The sequence below is a fragment of the Triturus cristatus genome, chromosome 10 (assembly GCF_964204655.1).
Source record: "Triturus cristatus chromosome 10, aTriCri1.1, whole genome shotgun sequence".
Lineage (NCBI taxonomy): Eukaryota > Metazoa > Chordata > Amphibia > Caudata > Salamandridae > Triturus > Triturus cristatus.
This window is the reverse complement of record NC_140593.1, coordinates 53,896,879-53,924,629: the sequence shown is the minus strand read 5'-3', so window position 1 is coordinate 53,924,629 and position 27,751 is coordinate 53,896,879. Positions and strand designations below refer to the sequence as shown.

Sequence of the window (27,751 nt, the reverse complement as noted above, 5' to 3'; positions counted from 1 at the left end):
GGCGTGAGCGGGTCCAATTGGAGAACATCCAGTCTGGCTTTTACATCGGCTGTTTCTTGCCTGGAGGCAGCCAATTCATTTTGCACGGTCGCTAAAGCAGCCAGCACATCATCAAGTGTTGCCATGTCTGTTATCGACCGGGAGACAGTTAGTGTTATTAAGGTCGGATATTTTGTAACGCCCTGAACGTCGCAGGATCGTTTAACAGACACGAAAATGAGAACGCAACCACTTGTGAAGGTTTAGTTATTTTAATGAAGGCAAAAATAATACAAGGAATAAACAAAGGTTATAGTCACTGGAATCCTCCAGGCTAAGTACGTTACCAGCCCACAGCACGGATGGTCCTAACCGTCCTCTGCATATACGCCGATCCCGGCGTATGCCAACAGAGGGCAGAAATGAAATGGCCGACAATGCCAATCGGTAGGCTGTGAGGGGCACGAAGAGTGTTGGGGAGAATCGAGGAGTCAGGGAAACACCCAGCCGGGGTCTCTACCTGAAGGGAGCAGCCGCTCAACCTCTTCCTCAGACTGCACCGGGACGCGGAGTCACCTCCTGGTGATGCGTCACCGATACCCCAATCACAAGCAAAGAAGACTGAACCGAGAGCAGCCGCTCGATCGATCCCGTGGACTTCCGAGTCTGTAACGGGGCAAACACCTCCTGGTGTGCGTTACATCTGGCAGTCCCTGTATCTCTGGTCGGGCTGGGAGTTACGACTCCAACCAGCAAAAGCGCCACTGCGCTTTGACTCAGCCGAGTCAAAAAGCGAAGCTCAATGGTTATCCGGTAGAGCTTCCGGGTCCTTCACAGGTGACGATGGGGCAAGACACGGCCCAGGGAGTAACGACTCGACCCACCTCCGTTCTTGCCTTACTGGAGCACCACTCCGGAACACTGCTGTTCACTAAGCAGGTACGTCGGTGTAAACACAATATCCGACAGCGTTGTACCTCCCGGTTCCTCCCTTTATAGGGCGTGTTTTCCTTGAGTTATGTAACAGCTCTCCTGTTTACATAAGGGCGTGTTTTCCTTGAGTTATGTAACAGCTCTCCTGTTTACATAAGGGCGTGTTTTCCTTGAGTTCTGTAACAGCTCTCCTGTTTACATAACCTCTCAACCGCTAAGCATCCTGGGAGATGTAGTCCGTTTTCGCTGGTTACCGTTTTCCTCCCCTCGCATTACAGGAATTCTTGACAGCACCATTCCGGGATGACCAGGAGCACCTCCGCATGATCCTTCAAAACGTTTGTGAGAAAGCTGGGACTCAATGGAAAGGGGAGTGGTGCGAAGCTGTACAGGTGACCCCACATGCTCTGTATTTTGTTTCTTTCTCCTAACATGGTTAATGTGGCTAGCTATACACCTCTTCGTTAATTGCATTGGGAATCTGGTCATCCACTCGTGGAATGGAAAATTTGAATAAGAAGCTTAAATGCATATCTGGACTTCATCAACCGACACAGATCTAGGCCAGATCGAAAAACAAAATGTTATACTACTATCTGGGGTGGAAGTTTGAAATGTTTTTGACAATCACCTTATAATAATAATAGATAATAATTTTCTGTAAAGTGTGAACATATCACTTCTCAAGGGTTTCAAGGTACTGGGGCCATCGGGGAGATTAAGTTAGCTAGTGCCCAGAGTCACATGATGCTAAGCTAAGCAGCCGCCGACGATCGAGCTGCGGGCCCTTTACCCTGGAATAATCCACTCTGGCCGCTGCGCCACTCCTCTCCTTATGTGCCCCAAGAGGGTGAACTCGTTGGCGAAGACCTGGAATTTCAAATTGCTATCAAAGAATTCGAAAAGTATTTTGAAGGTGAAAAGAACTTGGTAGTATTCAGATAAAATTCTTTTTAATGGCACAAGGACCTGATGAACCAGTGGAAGCATTTGTTGTGCCTTGAAACTTCTTGTCAAAGACTGGTACTTTGAAGAGTTCACATCTCAACTAATAAGGGATCAACTTATTGAAAGATGTTCTTCTAAAAAAATTCAAGAGCGTTTGTTCTCTTCCAAAAATCCAAATTAGTAAAAGGTCTTGACAGGCAGATGCAGTGTAATAGGTGTTTTAGACTAATATCCTGCATTGTTACTCATAAGCGAATTAAACTTGAGTCTTGGCCCAGCAGTCAGTTGAAATTATGCAGTAGGCCTGTCGCATTATACATCCCTCTCTTACTGTAAGAATAAGGTGCTTTAACTATGTGAAATATCTGATTCTGCATGTTTGCATTATTATTCTCTGTAACTACATGCTAATTGTCCATTCACTGAAGGTTTTTTAAATGCTGTTTTGTTTTTTGGCTTTTCTAGTATGCCATTGTAATTGCAAAACTCAATAAAAACAAATACAAAAAAAAAAAGGACTTGACGTGGTGAGCAGTATGGAACAATCACATTTCGAATCCAAGTTTTTATTGACACAATTCCCATTGATCTTTTTGTTGATTCTGGGGCAAAAAATAACAATCGTTTCCCTTCAGAATTATAAAGGTAGCTGGAAGGACAAACTTTTGCTGCCTCTGTCACCATCATGACTTTCAAAAGTAGAATAATTGATCTTTTAGGCTATTTTAAGCCAAAATGGTATTTGAAGGTTGTTCCATTAACAGGAAAGTTTATGTTGCCAAGAAAGGTTTGAATGTCTTGGGGTAATGGCACCAGGCTGATTTTAAAATGATCTGATGTCGAGGTAATCCTTGTCCCGTGTCGGTGGTTGATGACGATATAATTAAGTCGTGGCACAGAGAATTCAAAGGTGTATTCAGTGATTGATTGGGAGTCATGCAGAATTATATGCATGTTGTTAAGGTGAGGAAAGACTGCATTCCTGTTGCGCATGCGTTGTGCAATGTTCCCATCAATGTTTGAGATGATCTAGAGAAATGCTTTCAGACCATGTTAGATGATGGCGTCATGGGCTTCTCCTTTGGTTTTAGCATGCAAGAGAAGTAGTGATCTGCGTGACTATGTCGACCATAGAAAATTGTATGAGGGTCTGTGAGTTGAATGATTTCCTCTTCCCTTAAGAGAAGGTCTCCTGTCATAGGTGGGCTGATCCAAGTAGTTTACAAAGTTACACTTTAGGTCTGCTCACCGCTAGATTTTGTTAGATCCTGATTCCAGACATTGCACAGTGTTCATTACACCCACAGACACTTACCAGTTTTCCTGTTTTCCCTTCGGGTTGGCATCTGTGACTTCTGTTTTTCAGAGGGTCATAGCAACAGTTTATGAAGAGTTGCCAGTGTAGTGGCATTCCATGGTGATTCTCTGATTTTCAGGGGAAATGATCATGATAGAATTGTACAGTCTTGGAGTCGTTACAGAAACATGGCTTAACTTTGAGCTGTGAAAAGTGTGTTAAGAACTTCTGAAATTGAATATCTTGGGCCTGTCCTAACGGACAGTGGTATTGATCCCAAAATAGGCTGAGTTGGCAGTATTGTTAATGCTCTTTCCCACAATGATAAGGATTACATCTTTCCTTGGGATGAACAGGTTTTTTTTTGTGTGTTTCTTAAAGGCTTCACTAGCATGTCTGAGTGCTTTAAACCACTGTTAAAGAAGAGTATGGATTTCGCAGAGTGACAAATGTGAAGTAGCATTGTGTAACTTTATATCGGAAGCTCCTCCATTAGAACCGTTCACTGAAGGCAGAGTTTGTCAAGTCCCTGTGGATGCCTGTACTTCCGGGCTTGGTGCAGTGCTCTCACAAGTTTATGGTCAGCAACAACATATCATTGGGTTTGCATCCTGCACTCTACGGCCCGTGGAACGCAGGTATTCCGTTATCGAAAAAAACACATTTTGTTTGTGGGAAAAATGTAATCTTTATGGAGGGGGTGACAGTTTTTTGTTATATCTGATCACAGGCCACTTGCTGAAAGCTTGGCTGGTGCTAAAATGTTTTTTGAAACCTAGTTTGAGATTAGCTAAACTGGCCATCAAACTCTCGGAGTGCAACTTCGGGATAGAAGCTTGTTCCGGTGTTGTATAATCGGCTTCCAGTTGCTAGTGATTTGTGTGATGCATCTGCTGGGGATGAAGAGTGTATCATTGCTACTTGTGAAGTGGATGCTGTGATCCGTGAAAGTGTAGAAGAATGGAATTGTGAAATGGTCCAGGATCGAATTATTCAAAGGTTACTTGACTTTATGATGAAAGGTTGGCTCAACGAAATCTTTTAAACCTTATTTGAAGGTAACCAATAAACTGTCTGAGGGTGAGGGGTTATGGCTCCGCAGTGAGAAATTAATTATTTCCACCACATTGAGGTATAAAATCATAGAAGCTTCTCACAATGCCTACCTTGGCTGCACAGTAACACAAAAAAAAGAGTTAGAGAACATTACTGGTGGCCTAGTAGGATGCAGTGGTTCCGACGTTCATAGAAGAGTGTGCATCTTTTATAGAGAGTGACTATCATATAAAGACGTCTTCTCCTCCCAAGTATCCAATGGATGCACATTTGGTCTAGACTTTTAGGGTTTTTCTTTATGTTGCTAGCACAGTTAAAGTATGTGTTTTTCCTGGTCGATACATTTTTACCCTTGGGTTGAGGTGAAATGTAATCAAGCACCCACTGCTGATGCAGTGTGGGATTTTCTGTACAAGTTTTTTTAAGGAGGGTGTGCCTAAAGTTATCCAATGGCGTTATATCCACCTCAGAATTAATCTGTGACTTTGCGATTCAGTTGGGGTTGAAACAATTAGGAACCCCTTTGTATAGAACCCAGAGATGACAGGTTGGTTGAACTTTTCAATTATATGCTTTTAGAGTATGTGCAAAATGATTATCGCTGCAATCAGAATGTCTTTGATGCAGTTAGATGAATGCTGTGGGCTTACCGCACCGTCGGTCACATTGTAATTGGTAAGTCTTGTTTTAAATTAATGCAAGGAAGGAATTCTTGCTCTGAATTACGACTCAATTGGATCATGAATGTCTGTCCTAAAGATAATGTATCCCTCACTAATAAATGGGATTCTGCTAAGTAAATTACTGACTTGTGTTTAGCTAAACATGATGTGTCATTTAAGGACAATGTTTTGGATACAGTCGAGGGTTGAAGATTGTGTCAAGATCTAAGAACCTTTAATACTGAAGAAGAGTTTTTCCGAATTTTGTGGTAACATGAATCCCATACATAAGGGGTAATGCCAATATGATCTTGAGATTTTATTCAGACTTTCTCCAAAAGCGTTACTTATACTCTGATTTTGGGAATAGCCAAAAATTTGTGAACTTACTCAAGTGTAAATTGCTCAAAAGTGTATAGTCCCCAGGCCCTTCAATTTATTGGAGACATGTAAGTTACACTTTTGGAATACATTTACAGTCAGGTTTTTGGAATAGCCAAAAAGTATTACACCTACTCAAAGGTGTAAATTGCTCAAAAGAGTAAGTTAGCTTTGTGAACCAGGCCCATAATTGTAATTTGTCCTGCACTAAAATCCCTATTAATTAGTAATTTGGGACAAATGTGTATGAACAATACAAAACAGCTGCAGAGGCATTACATTTAATCTACCTCCCAAATTATTTAAGCCTATGTTTTAATATTCAGAGTTTCTTAAAATACTTGTTTGCTATTTCTCTTTTATTGATCCAAGAATTGTTTTTAGGCATATAAAATGTCAATGTACTACATGCTTTTATTTTATTTAAACCTAAGATCAAAACTAATATCATGGAATTGAGTCAACTATTTTTCATCACAGCCCTTGCAAGCTCCTGTCACTGTATTCCGACCTCTTGCTCCATTTGGGTTCTGCTCTAGGGTCAATTCAGACAAAACAGGACTTAGAGGGCCATGGAGGGGGTGATTATCTATAGATCTACACAAAATTAGGGTGAAGCAAGTTGGGCTTCTGTCTTTGGAATACTGTGGCATCTTGTGAAATGAGGACTGTGATTAGCAAGAGGAAGACTCGCCCTTTAAAGAGGTTATCAGTAAGTAGGTTGTTGAGTAGTGCAAAGTATGGCCGCTTGCACAAGGCGATCAAGTTTACGATATGACCACTGGTCAGTATGTGGCCTAAAAATCATATTACATCCTGTGTTCTCCAAATCTATGTTCGCATTTCTCTGGCCCCATTCTCAACCACCCTCTGCTTTCTGAACCCGCTTAACTTGCCCCATGACTGCACTCTCCTGTGCAGAAGGTACTACATAGCTGACTCATTGGTGTCTTCCTTGTTTTGTGCAGCTTGTTATGAGCAGTGTCTGGACCCTGCTGCAGAGGGACTTGTTTGGCCCTGGGGATGAGCGGCTCCTAGAAATGGCCTTTGTGTGGAAATCCGGCAGGAAGAGGAAGGTTCGAATCCTCTGCGTTGTAGGTGAGACTCATCCAGCCTCGTGCATATCAATCTACAGGGAAAGTATGTCATGTGGAAAGGGCGAAATGAGAAATGGGTCCTAGAAAGGTTAAGACACACAAAATCTTATGTTACCTTAGTCTGCCATGAAGGGTGCCCAAGGAAATGGTGTAGGTGCACCCTGTTTCAAGGCATCTAAATGCACTACTTTTCCTGGCTGACCATAGTCCTGATGTGAATCCATGTAAAAGATATCTCTTCCTGACTTTGTGGCTCAGCTTTTCAGTTCTACTGTTGGATTGTAGTGGATAAGCCACAATTAAATCTGTTGCTGCTTTGTACACCTTGTTGCTAGATAGAGTCCCTTAGACATCTGTATGTTGTCCATCAGCAAACCTTTGACTTATGAAAAACTTGAGAAGTCATTTTGCTACCAATACCTTGAACTGTTCTAACACACAAGGTGTAGTCAGCCTTTATCAAGTGTTGCTGCCTCAAGCCTTTCAGAGAGAGAGGGTCATGAATGATGACTTACGGGGCACAGTAGAGTCTTGTTATTAGTGGCACTTCCCAGACTATTGACTTTGCCCATGGAGAGGAAAGATGCCAACATCGTTTTGCATTCTAGTGATGTGTGGACACTGCCCTGTGCTCCTGGCACAGTACCTTTTCCTTCTTTCAGTCTCACATTAGCTGGGTCTTTTCTGTGTCTTCCAACCTTGTACATCCTTCTGTCCTCCTTTGAAAGAAACCAGAATCCCACTGTATTCTAGTGATGTGTGGACACTGCCTTGTGGTCCTGGGGCAGTGCCCCTTACCCCTTTCAGTCTCACAGTAGCTGGATCTTTTCTGTGTCTTCCAACCTTTTACATCCTTCCGTCCTTCTTTGAAAGAAGCCAGAACCCCACCGTATGCTAGTGATGTGGGGACACTGCCATGTGGACCTGGGGCAATGCCCCTTCCTTCTTTCAGTCTCACATTAACTGAATCTTTTCTGTGTCTTCCAACCTTGTACATCCTTCCGTCCTTCTTTGAAAGAAGCCAGAATCCCACTGTATTCTAGAGATGTGTGGCCACTCTACTGTGGTCATGGGGCAGTGCCCCTTCCCTTTTGGGTCTCACATTAGCTGGGTCTTTTCTGTGCCTTCCAACCTTGTACATTCATCCGTCCTTCTTTGAAAGAAGCCAGAATCCCTTTGTACTCTAGTGTGTGTGGACACTGCCCTGTGCTCATGTCTCAGTGCCTTTTCCCTCTTTCAGTCTCACAGTAGCTGGTCTGTTCTGTGTCTTCCATCCTTGTACATCCTTCCACCCTTCTCTGAAAGAAGCCAGAATCCCTCTATATTCTAGTCATGTGTGGACACTGCCTTGTGGTCCTGGAGCAGTGCCCCTTCCCTCTGTCAGTCTCACAGTAGCTGGGTCTTTTCTGTGTCTTCCAACCTTGTACATCCTTCAGCCATTCTCTGAAAGAAGCCAGAGTCCCTCTGTTTTCTAATGATGTGTGGACACTGCCCTGTGGTCCTTGGGCAGTGCCCCTTCCCTCTTTCAGTCTCACGTTAGCTGGGTCTTTTCTGTGTCTTGCAACCTTGTGCATCATTCTGCCCTTCTCTGAGGGAAGCCAGAATCCCACTGTAGTCTAGTGATGTGTGGACACTGCAATGTGCTCCTGACTCAGTGCCCTTTCCCTCTTTTAGTCTCACAATAGCTAAGTCTTTTTTTGTGTCTTCCAACCTTGTACATCCTTCCGTCGTTCTTGGAAATAAGCCAGAATCCCTCTGAATTCTAGTGGTGTGTGGACACTGCCCTGAGCTCCTGGCGCAGTGCCTTTCCCCTCTTTCAGTCTCACATTAACTGGGTCTTTTCTGTGTCTTCCAACCTCGTACATCCTTCCGCCCTTCTCTGAGAGAAGCCAGAATCCCACTGTAGTCTAGTGATGTGTGGACACTGCCCTGTGCTCCTGACTCTGTGCCCTTTCCCTCTTTCAGTCTCACAGTAACTGGGTCTTTTTGTGTGTCTTCCAACCTTGTACACTCTTCTGTCGTTCTTGGAAATAAGCCAGAATCCCTCTGTACTCTAGTGCTGTGAGGATATTGCCCTGTGGTCCTGGGGCAGTGCCTCTTCACTATTTCAGTCTCAGAGTAGCTGGGTCTTTTCTGTGTCCTCCAACCTTGTACATCCTGCCATCCTTCTTTGTTGGGTGCTAGAATCCCTCTGTACTCTAGTGATGTGTGGACACTGACCTGTGCTTCTGGGACAGTGCCTTTTCCCTCTTTCAGTACCCGTATATTTTCTGTCCTCGCTCTTGCATGAGCATGTGGAAGCTCATTCATAACATAAAGTAGATTCAAGACTTTTTACACCCCCGCAAGGTACTGAGGGCTTACGCTCATTGCCTCAGTGTTACATGGACTGGAATATACAATGTATTTAACATTTTTCAAATTATCTTTTAATATGTAGTTCAAATCGCTCCATTTCGAACTTCGTCCACCTCTTCCTTTCAAACTCCTGTCATCACTGGCATCACCTCCACGATAATGATGTTTATCTTCCATTCATTGTAAATATCATTGTGTACGTTCAGCACATTACTTTACACAAGGGTCATTTCGCAAATGATTCAGTGGGATTCCGCAACTCAGTGGCTGAGCGAGTGCTAAACGTGAGCTCCGGCAGAGATGTCAGGGATCCACATGAGATCCCTCTGTGTCATCTTACCTTACGCTGAATGTGATCGAGTGCTAATCGTGAGATCTTGTAGAGATTTCAGGGATCTGCATGAGAGCCCTTTGGGTCATCTTACCCTACTCCAGTATTGGAACTTTCATAGATTCACATACTTGAATCATTCTCCGTCGTCGAGATGGGAGTCCCTGGTATTATAAAAATATTGGTCTCACTAGACATAGAAACATAAGGCCTAGGCCTTAAAATCTTTTATGACATATCTCTGTTCTTTAATAAAAAAGGACCAAACTTAAAAGTCAACCAATCAGAAGAGACCGCCCTGTAGGAACTTCCTGAGAGAGGCTCCAGTCACTCAGATTTTCTACCGCATTTCGTGCTAAGGGAGTCTCCACTGAGCTCTGCTCAGTTTTTCTTCTCTTTTGAAGATTTGGAGTGTTTTTCACCCTTTCAACTTTCTACCAACTCATTGGAATTATTTGAAGGTGATTCAAAACGACATCCACCATGTCAGAAACACCTCAAAAAAGGTTTATTTAGAGCCTGTGGAACCTGCAGGAAGAAAAGGCTGCATATTGCTGATAAGTATGAGGACTCCTTATACTGTTTATACCCTGACCACAAACCAAAGGAGTGCAAGGTATGTCGTTCTTTTTCTACTAAGGCTCTTAAAGACCGAGAAGGAAGGCTTCTCTTGTGGCTTCAGAGAATAAAAAAAGAGAGATAATGTGATATCTGATGAGGAGAGTGATACATCGTCTAAATCCTCCTCAAGAACACCTCAGAATCAACCTTTAGACCATGCTGGCTCATCGTCGCAGCCACCTAAAAAAGCATCAAAGAAGTCTATTGAGCCCTCTCAAAAACAGACTGGATCTACCAGAAAAGCCTCTCAAGAAGAAAAGAAGATCAATAAACCAGTTTCAGAACCTAGAACACCACCTATGAAATTGAAGCATACCTTCAAAAATCCTACCTCAGCTCTGCACTTGAGCATCCCGTCGACGATACCACCGTCGACGACAAGATCATCACCTGAGGTGATTCTAGTAACAACGACGGCACCTTCAATTAACACTGAGACTGTTTCTGCAGCATCGATGACATCGTAGATGACGACATCGTCGATGGGTAACATACCTTTACCTTCACCGAAGCAAATCGTGTCGTCGAAATCTTCATTGTCGTCGAGGGTTCAAGTTCCGACAACGACCCATCCCTCGACGACACCACTCCTGTCGACGGAGACCTTGTCGGCGACGGCGTCCACGAGAGAAGCAGCGTTGACGATGGAAGTGTCATCGGCGTTACCGTCGTCGAAGATCCCTATCGCCGGCAGTTTGCCGTCGATGACGACAATTCCGTCGACGGAGCAAGAAAAGCAGCCTTCGTCAATGAAGATGATTCTGGCGGTGACTCGACGGCAACGTCAACGAGGAAGGAAAAACATAAAATTTCAAAATTGCAGTTAACACCATCTGTAACCTCACCTAGTCAGGTGCAAGCACTTTTGCCATCACAGTTCTTAGAAGAAGAGGATGATGAGGACAAAGATTTTGACGAAGATAGCCTCTTTGGGGCAGCCTTGAACCCATCTGATCTTCATGTCAAATATCATTTTTTTTTATTCTACAGAGTTTTATATAGCGCAAACTTGACCCGAATCGGGTATCAGAGCGCTTTACATAGCACCAGTTGCGTTACATGTGGACACATACATTTTTTGTTGTTGTTAGGCATGGGGAGATTAAGTGATTTGCCCAGAATCACAGGATGTTCAGCGTCATTGCCGAGACTCGAACCCGGTTCCCCAGATTCGAGGTCAACCGCCCAAGCCATTAGGCCAACTCCAGAAGAGCCTGATAAAGATGATGGTTATGGACGTCAATATTACCATCTGCAACAGCAATATCACCAACAGGAGATGATGTACCTCCTGTCAAGTCATATGACAGACCTGCAATTTATGCTGGCGGACTATAAGAGGAGATTTCCGCCAGAGCAGAAAACCCAACAGACTCTGCCTCCTCCGCCTTCTCCGCCTGTTATTCCACAGATACAGGTTCATTCTCCTGTTCTCCAACAGTCTCCTAGGGTAGAGTTCCCTTTCAAGCTCCTCCTGTCGAACAGTTAACATCCTCTGATGAGGAAGTTGAGAGAGAGGAAGGAGAGATTCAACAGGATGAATGGGATTCCTACATCATCCCCCACTCCGGCATCTCCAACTCCCCCACAAGCGTATTCACCTCCAGAAGATATTGGGGGCTTCCACAACCTTCTGGAGAGAGCTGCTAAGCCCTTTGATTTACCGATGCCTATGCATCAGCAAGACTGTTTTCTGTGTGACTTCAAAGAGCCTTATAGGATAACAGTAAGATCTTTGCCTATTATAGATTACATATGGAAGGAGGGGCTAAGAATAATGCAAAATCCAGCAACAGTTACACCTGTGTTGCAAAGACTAGACAACAAATATAAAGCTCCAGACGATACTCCAGCTTGTTTAATAGGTCATGCAAAATCAGATTCTGTAATCTCACAAACAGCGCAACGACGCTCTAAAACTCCTTCAACTCCCCTGACTGCTTCTCCTGACAAAGAACGAAGAAAGCTTGTCAACATCGGCAAGCGTTTTTTTAAAATGTCGGCTATAACGGTCCGAGCAGCGAACTCTCTGGCTTTACTGGGCCGTTATAATAGGCAGATGTGGTCGGACTTTTCACCACTTTTGGACAAACTTCCACCAGATGACAAGGAGGAAGCTAAGAGAATTCTTCTTGAGGGCGAACGGATTGCCTCTAAAGTGATAGACTGTGCTATGGATGTAGCTTCCACTGGGTTCAGGCAGATAGCGGAAGTAGCCGTGTTGAGGCGTCAGGGTTGGCTCAAAGTCACCGCATTCAGGCCTGAAATACAAACAAAAATTCTTGATCTCCCTTTCAATGGTGAAGAATTATTTGGTAGCCACGTTGACGAAGCCTTGCAGACTATCAAGAAAGATACTGATACTGCTAAATCTCTGCATACTTTACTATACGAACAGATTATTTTTCGCGGCTCACGAGGAAGAGGTTTCAATCTTACAGATCAGGATACCAACAATCCCTTTATTCAGCATATCCTGCAACCGCTCAACAATACAGACCACAGTATTCTAGCCGCCAACCACCTGCGGCAGCCTACAGCAAGGCTTCTTTCAGAGGAAAATCAGGGCGCCAGGGTAAGGAGTCCGGTCGACGACAATTACCTCTCCCAGCCGTCGGCCTCTATCCCACTAACTCCATCCCTGGTGGGAGGCAAAATATCCCGTATTTACAGCAGTGGTGGGACATAACTTTGGACCAATGGGTCCTAAACCTTATCCAACTCGGCCACTCTTTGGAATTTATAGAGAGCCTTCCAACGAATCTTCCTCAGCCTCGCTTCCAGAAGCATCTATACCTCTTAAAGATGGAAGTTACCAACATGTTACAAAAAGGAGCGATAGAAAGAGTTCCTTTCAATCATAGAGGGAAGGGGTTTTACTCCTGTGTTTTTTTAAACAGAAACTGTAGACCAATCTTTAGATTTGCTGAACTCAAACAAATTTTTTAAAAAACAATAGTTCCGTATGATTTCTATTCAGGATGTGCTACACCTCCTCAACAAAAAGGATTACATGGCATCACTGGATCTCCAGGATGCATATTTTCATATACCCATACGCCGAAAGCACAAAACGTTTCTAAGATTTACAGTGGCTGGCAGTCACTTTCAATTCGGCGTCTTACCCTTCAGACTAAAATCGGCTCCCTGCATTTTCATGAAATGTTTGGCACCAGTCGCAGCATTTCTAAGGCAGCATCATCATCACATTTTCCCTTACCTAGACGATTGGCTTCTCAAAGCCCCCACATGCGAAGCAGCAAAAGCATCCACCAAAGCCTGTCTACAACTTTTCAAGAACTTAGGCCTCACCATAAATGTAGAGAAGTCGATTTTACAACCATCCCACCGACTGGTGTTTCTGGGGGCTACCCTGGACCCCATGTAAAACAAGGCCTATCATAAACTGGAGAGACAACAGAGGATAAGATCCTTGGCAAGCAGGGTCCAAAATAGAAAGTCCATTTCAGTACGCCTTTTCAAATCCCTCCTAGGGATGATGTCATCTTGTATCCCCCTCATACCTTATTGTCGTCCTCAAATGCGTCCTCTTCAGGTGGCTTTAAACGAACAATGGGTACAAATAGAGGGCTTTTTCGACGATCTGATCCAAATCACTCCTCCCATGATAACGGCCTTAGACTGGTGGACGCAACCTCACCAACTATTACAAGGTCTACTGTTCCTATTCTATCATTGTAATCCTCTCGTGATTACAACGGATGCATCACTAGAGGGCTGGGGTGCTCTCCTGCAAGACTTGCAGGTCAGCGGAAGATGGCTGCCTTCCCACAAGGATCGTCATATAAATCTTCTCGAGCTGCGAGCAGTTTACCTAGCGCTCCAAGCATTTCAGCCAAAAATACAGGACACATCGGTGCTTGTCAGGATGGACAACACCACGACAATGCACTACTCCAACAAACAGGGAGAAATAAGATGTCTCCTGCTCTCTCAGGCAGCCCTACTCATATGGCCTTGAGCTATTCATCACAAAGTGCATCTATCAGCGGAGTACGTCCCAGGAAAACAAAATGTCATAGCGGACACATTGAGCAGATTAAAGACTACTTGCCACAAGGAGCTGGACCAGAACACTCTAGACAGCATTTTCTCCCAATGGGGCAAGCCAAACATAGATCTGTTTGCATCTCCAGAAAACGCGTAATGCCAGTACTTCGCAAGTTGGCATCACCATCAGGCTTCATGGGGGAATGCTTTTTCAATAGCTCGGTCCCTGCATATTTGCTTACGCCTTCCCCCCCATTCCTCTCCTGCCACGAGTGTTGAAGACGATAAAGACAGAACCCTGCAAAGTCATTCTGATAGCTTCAGCCTGGCCATGCCAGAACTGGTACACGGAACTCCACCTACTGTCAGTCAAGTCTCCGATCCACCTCAGACCAATTCTATCTCTCTTGACAATGAACCAGGGACAAGTGTTCCATCGGAACCCCAGTTCTCTGAAATTGTCAGCCTGGTGCCTGAGTTCCGAGAATTTCAACACCTAAACATCTCACAGGACTGCAGACAGGTGCTGGCTAAAGCAAGAGCAGATAGTACTAACAGGGCTTACTCGTTGAAATGAAAAAGATTCTGCACGTGGTGTGTATCGTCTCAAGTTAATCCTCTCCATTCTCCTCCTGAGAAAGTCTTACCCTATTAACTTCTCTTGGCTCACTCATGTTTAGCCCACGCATCAATTAAAGTTCATTTGGCTGCCATTTCCAGTTTCCGCAGAACAGCTAATGCTCCATCTTTATGGTCCTGCAGAATAATAAAACAGATTCTCAAGGGGCTTTTTAGAATGGTCCCTCCAGTAAGGTCACCTCCTCCTATTTGGCAACTAAATACAGTGCTTAGTCAACTAATGAAACACCCGTTTGAGCCTATTCATAAAACGGACATGTAGTTCCCGTCTTGGAAAGTGGCTCTTCTCCTAGCTCTTACTTCGGCGAGAAATGTGGGAGAACGTCAAGCTCTTACTACTGAAGAACCTCTCTTACAGTTTAAACAAGACAAGGTTATTCAACAAACAAACCCTAAATTGATCCCTAAGGTCCCTTCGGATTTCCACCTTAACGAACCGATTGTTCTGAACTCATTCTTCGCAAATCTGTAAACTGCAGCGGAGTGTGCTCTACACTCTCTAGATGTTAAAAGGTGCCTAGAATTCTACTTGAACAGGACTAAGTCATTTTGTAAGTCAAATCAACTCCTTATTGCATACAGTGCACCTAGAAAAGGTTTCTCCATCACTAAACAGAGCATCTCCAAATGGATTTCAAGTGCAATTGCAGTCTGTCATCAACAAGCGGGTCATCATCTGACGTCAAGAGTTTGCCCATTCTACAAGAGCGATATCCACATCTACAGCACTGTTTGCAGGTGTATCCCTGCCTGACATTTGTAGAGCAGCAACATGAAAGATGCCGCACACATTCACCAGGCACTACTGCTTGTATGCTGGGAATAAGCGAGATGCGGAAGTGGAACAAGTGGTTCTCAGACATCTCTTTCAATAAGGTGAGCCTTCTTCTTGGCTTCCTTCCCACCATCCTGTACTGTCTCTGTTGGAAAGGGGATTATTGGTAGGGGCAAATGTAGGTCTTCCCCTTGCAATAAGGCCACTAACACAGTATAGGGCTCAGAATAGGTCTTAGAAAATTATTCCTATGCTCAACCCTTGGTAACGTGGCTGTGAGCAGGCAGGCTTAACTTCAACGACAGGTATGTAAAGCATTTAAAAACACAAATTCAGTAAATAATTAAGACACAACACAAAATAAAAATCCAACACCAATTTATAAAAATAGGGGATATTGTTATCTTTTAAATGACACCAAAACGAAAATAAACTACTTTAGGGAACCAGAGATATGAATTTTTAAAGATGAGTCACTTTCTAGTGCTTAGCAGCCAACAGTGCCCCTTTCAGTCATTTCGTTTTCTCTGACAGGGACACACATTTAGAAATTGTTCTGGAGAATTTCTCACCACTCCGGGGCAGCCTTCTCCAGCAGGCAGGGTCGAGTTAGAACTCCTTCAGGAAGTTCTGCTTGAGTGTCCCAAAGTATCCAACACACAATCCAAGGTTCTGGAATCTCCAAGAGGGTCCTTGAAAGTGTGAAACTTCAATTCCGCAATCCACTTGAACAAAACCCTTACAAATCCACTGGTACTCCAGGCTGGAAATTCTTTGGGGATGTCCAGGTGAGCTCTGTTAACATGTAGCTTGCAGGTAGTCCACTCTTTAGTTCTTTTACAGCAAGGCAGTCCACAGGGCTGTAGTTTCAGATGGTGCAGTCTTCAGAGGGCAGGCCTTAGAAATTGCACTTCAGAATTCTCAGCATGGCAATGTCTTGCTTACTTAAGTTTCAAGTAGCAGATCTGGAGGGCTCTGCCCCTCTCAGATACATTTTCCTAGTTCTCTGGGTCAAGCAGGAGGTCACTTCTGACCAATGGGAGCAGGGTAACTCCTCCAATATATGACAACATCCTGTGAAGTGTGGCATTATTTTGTCCCAGAGTGCATCAAATCTTCCAAATCCATAATGGCTGATTTTCCAGCAAGGAGGTAAGAACTGGCTAAACACACCCCTAGGATGGCTAATTTACTTAGACTCTCCCCTCTGCATCTGTTCATACCTTCCTTAATCCTACCATCTGCCTAAGGTGGGAAGTTCAGAGTTGTAAATGACAATGGTCTCTACTCTCCTCTTTGAAGAACATAGTTTACGGCTCCTCCCCCTGGCCTGGCATTCCTATGGAACAGCACACTGCCCTGCCGGCAGAGCTGGTTAACCCCAGGGGCTCTTTATCTTCCCTTCAAGGGTTGAAGAACCAGAAACCTTATGGGCCTGGCGGCGCAGGGTACGCCTTAATCTCCTGGGTTCTCCTGCTTCAGCTAACAGAGACACGGGGACACTCTGTCGGCGTAAAAGATCAGATTTTATTAGCTGCAGCTAGTACAGTTGTCCTAGAAGTACACACGGTATGTTCTCAGGAGACTGCCACTTCACTCCGTGACGCACAATCTTTTATAGTACATAGGTGACATATACATTAACGAAGGACACACCTAAAACATACATGAAAAACCAATTAGAATAGTCTGAAAGTAAGTCAGAGCCAATAGAAAGAATTGGAAAACAAAAGTATCGAGTAACCCGAAGAAGCCTCTCCTCCAACTGTGTTTGCCACCCCTCCCCACAGGTTAAGGTATTAACGTGTCTGTAACTGACTTGCAGGTGGCGAGATACGTTTGTGTGTTTTGGAGGACAGTTGTGAAACGAGAGAATACGAGCAGAGGACAGCGAAGGCCAGAAGATGAGATAAAGTCAGAAGAGAATAGTGTGAACCAACAGATAGTTGAGACAGGGATTAGAAAAACCAGACAGGGATTAGTGTACTCGGCCAGTCTCTAACACCAGCTTTGTAAACAGAGGCACAAGGCTATTTTGACACAATACTGCAGGAAAAGCAGAAAAGACTTCGTTCGTCGTGCTGCCTGAGTGCGGGCAACACAAAATGGCGGCGGAGCACGAAATGGAGGCTCAATACAATCGTGATCGAAAATCGAATTTCCTCAGACGCTCCTTTTGCCAGAACTCAGGCAAGATACACAGACTCACGTTAATCTGAGTCGATGTCGATGGCCATGAGGTCATCGAGCTGTTGCTGTAACATCATTCTGATATTCTCTGATCTTTGTGTCTTAGGTTTTGGGATGCACACTGTAGTACAAAGGTCGCAGATGGCGGGACCACAGTGCATACAAAGACAACAAGAGAAAACGATGGCTAAAACCATACCAAGAAATGTTAGCACTTTCCAACCCCATTTGGACAGTAGTCCCCAAAACCATTCCAATAACGACCAATCTCCTTCGTCCTGATGAATCAACTCGGAGATTATATGTAATTTAGAGATGGCCTGGTATACTGTCGGAGCATCATCAGGTATATAAATACAGCAACTTGATTTGATCAATTTACAGACTCCACCACGATCTGCAAGAATAACATCTAAGGCAACTCGGTTCTGCAAAGTCATAAGACGATTCGCCTGTAGTTCCGCTGTAATATTACTCAAAGCTCCTACAGTGATGTCTATTGTAGTCTCTACAACACGAACCAGTTGTCTCATATTCATAGGACTCCAAAAAGGAAGAAATCCTTTTAGGAAGTCTCCTCCCTCTTGTCCTGCTGTGTCTTTGGAATCAATAATTCCTCTGCCATATCTGTTTTTATGAAAATTTGAAGAAGCAGTGTATGTAGGGGAAGAAGAAAAGCTATATAGCAAGTTCCAGAAAAATCAGTCGGCAACCACGTATAGGCTCTATCGTGACAGATAAAATATGTGCCCTGAGATGGCACTAACGGCAGCGAATTCTGAGATGAGTGGATGTAAGTATGGGAACAAAAGCTTTTTCTCTGTTCGGTGTCAGTAGTCTGGCCATTAATTTGCAAACAGAAATTGCCTTGATGAGGTACAGTCCAAATTGGTGGAGATTTTCCCTGTTTAACCTTATCACTAAGGCTAGTGATATAATGAGTGACGTTCCAATTAGTATATGCTTTTCTCTCATCAACAGAAATTTTACTATTTTCCATGATTTTAGCCATAGCTACCATTCCCTTTATCAATAAACTATGACTGAAATCTGGTCCACCAATATAGGATCTGACATTTCGTTTAAATTGGCTTTGATAGGCGTTAGAGAAAGTGACAAAATAAGCCCAAGCAGATCCTTCATAAGAGAACGGAAGGACTAAATATGGCATCCCTTTTTCTGTGGTATGAGGCATTAGTCCACAAACCCAACAATCGGTTGTATTAATTACTAATTGGTGTTGGTGTAATAACTGGATAAATGAATTATTGTAATATTCGATTCTTCTAACGAGTTCATGTTGAGGAAGTGTATGAAATAGATGCGGAGAGATAGTAGAATAAGAAGGCACAGTAATAGAAGAAGGGACAACTTTTTGCTGCATAGCATGAACAATCCAACCTATACACGCCAACAAAATACACAATAATAAAAAAACACATAAAGTTATACCACAACGACTGTACATTATTTTACAATGATTGTCTTTCATTTTGTTCTTTCTCTCTCTTTCGCCAAATGTAGTCTCCATCTTCTAAATGGATGCTCACGGCAATCTTCTTCAATCACTTGGTCACAATTGTCTGCCGTCCTATGACACTGCAAGTTCTGCAGGCCTATTGCCACTACTCAGGTCACAACCAAGACTCCTACCGTGACCCTGCAACCGGGATAGAAACTACATAGAAGAGAGAATCTCAAGTTTTCTTCTTCAATCTAGGTCTTAAATCATAATGAGCCTTATCAGGTACAGTCTGATCCTGAAACAATGTTCGTGGATTTGTGGTATTCAGACGAAAATGTGGTGGTACAGCTTCTTGGAGAATGTCGTTGTTTTCTTTTTCTGACAGTGTTCCATTCAAGCGTGCATCACTAAAAGGTATAAATTGGGGAACCTTCTCGCTTTCAGGGTCTCTTATACCCCTACGGACCCACTGATCAAAGGGCAAAGGCAAAGGAACCTTCTTGCAGTGCACGCCGTGGATCCAGTTCTTCTTTCCTTCAACCTTCACTGCTGTACGAGTGGTCAAAAGAACCTGACGGGGTTCTCTCCAGCGAGGCTCCTAATTCTTCGTCCTTTGAAAATTCTTCACACAAACCCAGTCCCCTGGTTGGATGGAATGACCTGAGTCTGTGGAGGCCTCTGGCAAAGCGCTCTGAACATGTTGATGGAGAACACACAATTTAGTTGTGAGGTCGTGCAAATAATCAATCAACATGGGATATGGCAAGTCTGAATACTTTTTAGGGCGAGGGACTCCCCATATATTAGCTGGGCGTCCGAAAACTACCTCATAAGGGCTAAGTCCCAAACGAGAATGCACAGCCGTTCTGGTGGATAGAAGATCTAGAGGTAGGGCATCGGGCCAACTAAGGCCTGTACTAGCCTGCACTTTCGCAAGCTTAAGCTTTAAAGTACCATTGTAGCATTCCACTAGACCCGCTGACTGTGGATGGTTTGCCGCATGGAACTTCTGTTTTATACCAAGGCCTGCACAAACTTTTTGCATGACTTGGCCCACAAATTCACTCCCATTGTCACTCCAGAAAATGCGCGGCAAACCAAATCTAGGAAAAAAACTCTTTTAGAAGTACTTTGGCTGTAGATAAAGCAGTATTGTCTTTCAGGGGGTAAGCCTCTATCCATCTGAAAAAGGCACATACCACCACTAGAACATATTTGAGATTGTTGCATCGTTCCATGTGAATGTAATGGATTTGCAACACCTCAAATGGATAAGTCGGAGGAGCAAAATGACCTGCTGGAGTTGGGGTTCCCTTTCCCGGATTGTACATTAAGCAAATAATGCAATGTTTCACTACATTGTCTGCACACTTTGGGATTCCTTCGTTTTGCCACACTGGAGCCAGAAGCTTACATATTCCTTTCGCACTTAGGTGGGCTGGACCATGCTCCATAGTAACTACTGGTAGTACATAAGCATCTGGTAACAGCCAACGTTGGTGCTCGGACAATTCCACCCAACATCCCATCTCATCTAACATTCCTGTACTTTCTTTCCACTTTCTCAATTCTTTCTCTGTAGCCTCTTCTTGAATCGATCTTACACTTTCTACTGTGTCCTCATACATTCCTTTTTCTCTGACCCAATTTGCAGGGCCCACAACATACATGCGACTTGTAGCATCTCTGGCTGTCTTTTTCGGTACCTCATCCGCAAATGCATTCCCGCGACCAACATCGTCAGTAATCTTCTTATGTGCGCTACACTTCACAATTGCTATCTGGGTAGGCAAAGCAAGTGACTCAAGAAGGTCAGTCACCAACTGACCATGTTGTATCTTAGTGCCGTGGGAAGTAAGGAATTGTCGCGATCACGCGAACACCGGCCATGAACTACAGTACCCAGAACACTCTGGGACAGGCCGGAAGGACTCGCGTCATCAAGGTACGCATTTCCCGATCCATAAAGGACCGCCTCCACTAAGAGGAGGCGCTTGTCAATCTTGCCCCCAGTTCCGGGTTGATTCCGCATCAATCGCAGCCGCGAGCGCCGTGTGCGCACTCACCCCTGACTTCCCCGACCCGGAGGAACCGTACACCCGTTCTTCGAGTGACCGCCAAATACCGATGAAGCCGCGCAGGACGTCAACAGCTTCTCGAGACAACCTACAGAGAAAGGTAACCCGAATAGGTATTGCTAGTGCCCCTGAGGTCCTGGAACGCTCCCGCTGTGCAGGAACAGTGGAGGAGCGCGTATGTTTACAGCGCCTGTTTGCTCCTTGTGGTACGGAGCGCGACCGCTGTGATAGAACAGCTGTTGAGCGCTTGTAGGGAGGAGCGACTTCTCTCCTCAGTACTTGGGTGCCCTCGCTGTGAAGGAACAGTGGAGAGCACCAACTTGGTTTCATGACAGACTGGGAACCCTAGATGCTAGAAGGTAGACAAGACGCAGGATTGTAGGGGGCCGGAGAGCCCTCCCTTGTCTTCCTTTCGGGAAGTTCCCCTACGGCGAACTAACATCACATTGCTTGGAGTGGGATACTACCCTTTCCGAAAAGGCCGCAAGTGTGAGGTCGGTTGAGGCTGGACATCAACGGGCGATCCCTTGCACCCAGCGGAAGTTTACTGCCTACTGGCTGGAGGAACATCCTCCCTGTGAACAGTGAGTTCCAGATAGTAGGGTTGTTGTGGGGGACATTCCCATTAACGACAGTGCCTTACTTGCTCTCTGTTTTCTTGTCCATAGTATCCCGTGCAAGACCCCGCCTCGAACTCATCCCTGACCTACAGACCGTACAGTCAGTTGACCTGCATACGAATCCTGTTGTCCTCTTTTGTTCCCTCCTTTCTCCCCGCCGCTTTCCCGCACTGCTCTGGTTGTCTTCCAGTGGAGAGCGTCAGCGGAGGGGAGAAGAAGGGGGATACTTACCGCATGCATCGTTCCTGCTGGCTGGCTCAGGTTAGTGGGTTGTGTATACTGCTGACATTCTGACGCATCCACGACAGGAATCCCCTTTCTTTCCACAAACATCCAAAATTGAACGCCACACCAAAAGCGTATTGGCTATCGGTATACACGTTCACTCTTTTTCCTGTGGATAACACACACGCTCTGGTTAAGGCTATCAGTTCAGCTGCCTGAGCTGAATTATGTCTGATGCGTGCTGTTTCCACGACTGTATGCAAGGTAGTAACAGCATAGGCTGAAGTTGTCTCTCCATTAGGAAGCTTAAAACAAGAACCATCTACCCATAGCGTTCCATTCGGATTCGCTAATGGCGTATCTGTTAAGTCAATTCTACCTTTTGTCTCTTCCTCAGTATGGAAGAAACAATCATGTTGTTCTTGAACACCTTTCTCTTCTGGAAGAGGCAACAAAGTAGCTGGATTTAAAGTATTACATCGTTTGATATGCACGTGACTAGCCGAGAGCGTCAGCTCATATCCAGACAAACGAGCACTCGTAAGATGCAGTGTTTTTGTTCTGTTTAGCAAGGTATCCACTGCATGTGGCACCATAACAATGAGAGTATTATCTAGCACCACTCCAGCCGACTGTCGAATAGAAATTGCTGCTGCTGCTGTCGCTTTAAGACAACTAGGCAATGCTTTAGCTACTGGATCTAACGTAGCTGAAAAATAGGCACATGGTCGCTGTTTATCTCCAAATCGCTGTGTTAAGACTGACAACGCACAACCTTCTCTTTCATGAACATAGAGCGTAAAAGGCTTACTGTAATCAGGAGTACCTAGTACAGGAGAGGAACACAGAGCAGCACGTAAGTTAGTAAAACTCCTCTGACATTCGTCAGTCCATGGAAGGGGCTGAGGCGTATCTTTCAAAGTGAGTGCCAACAAAGGTTTGGCCAACAGAGAGAAGTTAGGGATCCACTGCCTACAATAGGAAGTAATGCCCATAAAGGCACGTACCTCTCTTTGTGTGGATGGCACAGACATTTGCGCAATTGTTTGGACACGTTCTGGGGTTAATCGTCTTCCCTCCTTTGATAAGAGATGACCCAAGTAGGTAACCTCTCGGCGAACATATTGTAGCTTAGAAGGTGAAACCTTATGATTAAGATCGGATAAGTGTCGCAACAATGCAACCGTCACATTCTTACATATATCCTCTGAATCAGCAGCGATTAACAAGTCGTCCATGTACTGAATGAGAGCAGCACCAGATGGCAAAGAAAAAGCATCAAGATGACATTTCAAAGCTTGACTATAAATAGAGGGACTTTCACAATAGCCTTGAGGTGCGCGCTTGAACCGGAAGCTTCGGCCTCCAAGAGAGAAGCCAAAAATATCCGTACTCTCTTCGGCAATGGGAATACTAAAGAAAGCATTTTTCAGATCGATAACAGAAAACCAAACCGCTGTAGAAGGTATCATCGTCAACAGCGCAGTGATATCTGGGACAACGGGAAACTGTGGTACAACAATTTTGTTTACCTCCCGAAGATCAATTACAAAGCGATAAACAGGAGGCTGAGAAGGATCAGTGCGTTTAAGAACAGGAAGAATAGGGCTATTACATATGTTACCTATCATTTCCTCAATCACATCCTTCTGAATCAAATCATGAATGATTTCCAAAAGCGCTCTTTCACCTTCAGTGGAAATTCTATATTGAGGAACGCGTGGCAATTCAGTATTGGGCTTGAGAGTAACAACATAAGGTGGAATTTCAAGACAACCAACATCATTTGGACCCGTAGCCCAAAGCGTTGTAGGAAGAGAGAGCAATTCAGGTGGGAATTGATCTTTAGACAAATACATTGGAGAAGTCAGTTTCTGTCCTAAAGTAAGATATACACCAGAAGGAGAGCAATATATCGTTGCATGCAATCTTTTCAATAGATCCAAGCCCAATAGATTCTCGCCGCAACCATTAGTTAAGAGAAGCGGAGCTTCCATATCATAAGGGCCAATTGAAATAGGCAAAGGACAGGAGACCGGGTTACGAACTGGGGCACCAGAAAAACCTACAGATACATTCGTTAAGCCAGACAAAGGTGCCCCAGAGAGTTTTGAATGAATGATAGAACTTCTCATCGCACCAGTATCTAAAAGAAATGGCTCTGAAACACCCATTGTAGTGACATTAACATAAGGTCCATTCTGATCTACTGGAATTGACACAACTCCCTTACTTTGTCCATGGCTGTCCTAGTTAGCATGAAGACTTTCATTCTCGCCTTCAACATAACAATCCTCATTGTAATACTGTGTAGACCGAGCGTTTTGCTGATCAAAGTAGTTCACAGAATTAGAAGGAGGAAGGGAAGGCTGTTCTTGGGTCAACATACCTCGACCTCTACCTCGGTTCGCTGACTGGAGGCCACCACGACCTCGTGGAGCAGATAGTGTCCCATTGCGCTGTAATAAAACCGGACAACTATTCTTAAAATGGCCTTCCTCCCTACAATAGGCACATTGATTAGGACCTAACAAAGGTCGCGGAATATATGGCTCAGGCTTTTGATACACCCTCTGAAACTGTGGAGGCTGTTGAAACTGGGGCTGAGCATAACGAGGTGGATAAGCCTGTTGCAAGAGAACCTTAGTTTTCAATTCTTTAGTCTTTTTCTCTTGCTTATCTTTTTCTTCTTTATCTCTATTTTCATAATATTGAGCAGTAGCCAATATCTGGGCTGAAGAAGAAACAGCTCATGAACTCTCGGAGTCTTTCAACTTATGCGACAGGTCGGGTAGCAGATTAAATACAAACTTATCTACAAATAATCGCTGTTCACCCTCCGTAGTCATGTCCTGACCACTTTGATCAATGAATGTCTCCTCGAAACGAGTGAAGAAATCGGAGACACTCTCATCTTTCTTCTGTTTACACGCGGCTAGTTTATCCCAGTTAACTCTCAAGGCAGGCATCATCGTTTTCATTAATGTAATAATCCTACCAGGGAGTTCTGAAATCAAAGCATCAGGCTTCGCACCACCCACTTGGTCTCTATCTGCGGCAATTATAGCATCCCAGTCTCCACCTAATTCTTGGGCATGATTCTCTTTACGAATCCTAGCCCATAACGCTTGTGGGACTACATTCCCCATTAACATATCGATATCTGCTAAATTCATGATGCAGGCATCAACAGTCTGTGAAAACTCTTTATAATAACCTGCAGGGTTCTTACGAGGATCCGGTAGAGACTGTTTAAGGGCCAACACTTCAGATCTTTTCCAGGGGACATGTACCCATATTCGCTGGAAGTGAGCAGGAATAGCTTGATTAGCACCTGCTGCTGGAACCTCTTCTCTCCATACCGGAGGAACCTCTCTCATTGGGTAATTTTTCAGTGTCAACCTAACTGAGGGATCGTAGTCAAGAAAAGTCTGTGAGGTAAATAAGGTTCTAAAGGTAACAAGTGTCTTTATAGCGTCCTCAACCTTAGAACCCACACTGAGTCCCTTATCAAAATTAACCTGAATATCTAACAAACCCTGAGGAACTGAACCCAAGTCCATATCCTCCCATCATTTAGCGAGTGTATCACACATAACATTGAAAACATATCTCTGCGTAGGCGCATTCCGCTGTGAGAAGGTAGGCATAATGTCAGGTACACTATACTGAGGATCCTTCTCAATCCATTTGCGAGCGAGAGAGTCCAACCTTTCTCGTTCTTCGGAAGCTGGCAACTGACTATGAGACTGTCTTCGAGAAAATGCCGGAGACACATTTAAAGCCTCAAAGAAAGGAGATAAAAGACCAGAGACCGTATCTGTGAGTCGTTTACGCATAGACGGAGAATTGGACATAAGGATAGGGGACAAGGTATTAGGCGAACTAACTAAAGAGGAATCAGTAATTACCGGAGGAGCAGAGGGCAAAGAAGACGAAGGTAAAGGAGTCGAAGGCAAAGCTGGCAGAGGCGGCAATACTTGAGGGGGCAAATGTGGAAGAGCCGGAGCAAGCGGAAGCGCAACTGGCGGCTGAACAGGCTGTAACAACGGGGGTGCATTAGCACCTTGTACATAGGGCGGAGGCAATCTCAATAGGTGAGACATCAAGGGATCTTCCTTTAAATCCTTTCTTTTATCAGAAGGGGAAGCTGGCGAAATCGGATAGCATTTATCTATCGCCATACGATGCTGTCTCTCTGAAATTTCCATCGCATTATCAACTTCATTATCTTTAAGTTGCTGAGCAGCCTATATAATTGTCATACCCTGTGCTTTCCTATCTCGGTTTTCTTGCTTAATTTTTCTCCGTTTGGCTTCCTTACGCCAAAGGCGGAAAGAGTCAAACATTGCCGGCTGGGCTTTTCTTTTAAATAAAATGGTTTCCAAATTATCTAGTATGTCAGGCTCAAAACTACCATTTTCTGGCCATTTAAAAACACCATCATTCTTCGTGTATCGGATCCATGTCTCGTTAAAGGCAATGGGGCCAACACCATGTTTAGAATAGAGCTCATAAGTGGGAGTTCCAACCGAAGGAATCGGACAAGAGTCCTCCAGCCGGGAATCCCTATTACAACCAAAGCAACAAAGTTTCTTAAACTTAGTCAGACCAGGCTTCGTTATTTCACTGGGCTGTTTACAAACATCAAGGGGGTTAACTCAATTAACACAGCACAAATGTACTTACCCTTCGGCTTCGGTTATTGCAATACCCGAACCAAAGAACCTAAGAACCAAAGAACCAAATGTGGGAGCGACCCACCAATACTTAACTAAGATGTCTTCTTACACCAACAGAGGCCTGTCTATCGTCTCGCTTTACCATACATCACCAAAAAGAAGGGCCAAAGCAGGGCGGCAGTCAGGGCAGCAGTCGGCAGTAGCCGTCAGGAAGGAGTAACCACGCTGCAAAAGACCTTCGGACCACTTTCGACATACAGGGGTCGCTTGACGTGGTTCGCGATTCCTCCAGAATTTTCTTGCGGGGTTCCTCACGACCGTCAGGCAGAACCACTACCTCTGAAGCCGCCCGACGTTGGGTGCCAGTTGAAGAACCAGAAACCTTATGGGCCTGGCGGCGCAGGGTACACCTTAATCTCCTGGGTTCTCCTGCTTCAGCTAACAGAGACACGGGGACACTCTGTCGGCGTAAAAGATCAGATTTTATTAGCTGCAGCTAGTACAGTTGTCCTAGAAGTACACACGGTATGTTCTCAGGAGACTGCCACTTCACTCCGTGGCGCACAATCTTTTATAGTACATAGGTGACATATACATTACCGAAGGACACACCTAAAACATACATGAAAAACCAATAAGAATAGTCTGAAACTAAGTCAGAGCCAATAGAAAGAATTGGAAAACAAAAGTATCGAGTAACCTGAAGAAGCCTCTCCTCCAACTGTGTTTGCCACCCCTCCCCACAGGTTAAGGTATTAACGTGTCTGTAACTGACTTGCAGGTGGCGAGATACGTTTGTGTGTTTTGGAGGACAGTTGTGAAACGAGAGAATACGAGCAGAGGACAGCGAAGGCCAGAAGATGAGATGAAGGGATTAGTGTACTCGGCCAGTCTCTAACACCAGCTTTGTAAACAGAGGCACAAGGCTATTTTGACACAATACTGCAGGAAAAGCAGAAAAGACTTAGTTCGTCGTGCTGCCTGAGTGCGGGCAACACAAAATGGCGGCGGAGCACGAAATGGAGGCCCAATACGATTGTGATCGAAAATCGAATTTCCTCAGGCTGCCTGGCTAATCCACTTAACTCTGACCAATCAGGGCAGACCACTGGAAGGCTGAATTTGGACTTACAAACAAGAAAGTCTCATAACTTCTTGTATGTACACGTTAGGAGAAATTCAACAATATGATATTGTTGGATTTATTAATACCATTCTGGGAAGTCTTTGAATGGCATTTCTAGCCCTCTCCTATCAAGAGTTATTAATCAAGAACTTCCTACCATGTTAACCTATGTAACAAGGGATGTGCAATGGGAAAAAGGACCTTGACCATTTTTCCAGCACCAGGACTTACAAAAGAATATTTTATAAGTACTTATCAGTTATCATATCTACAGGAC

At 44.4% G+C, this 27,751-nt stretch overlaps 1 protein-coding gene across 1 annotated transcript in view; it reads left to right on the top strand.

Annotated features, from left to right (window-relative positions):
• The window catches only part of LOC146788818 (exocyst complex component 1-like), a 1,992,459-nt gene that overhangs the window by 169,179 nt on the left and 1,795,529 nt on the right, over window positions 1-27,751 (top strand). The window contains exon 2 of the mRNA XM_085630399.1: window positions 6,225-6,354. Within this exon, the coding sequence (XP_085486525.1) occupies window positions 6,231-6,354 (124 nt within the window). The 5' untranslated portion in view covers window positions 6,225-6,230. The remainder of the gene's footprint in view (window positions 1-6,224; window positions 6,355-27,751) is intronic.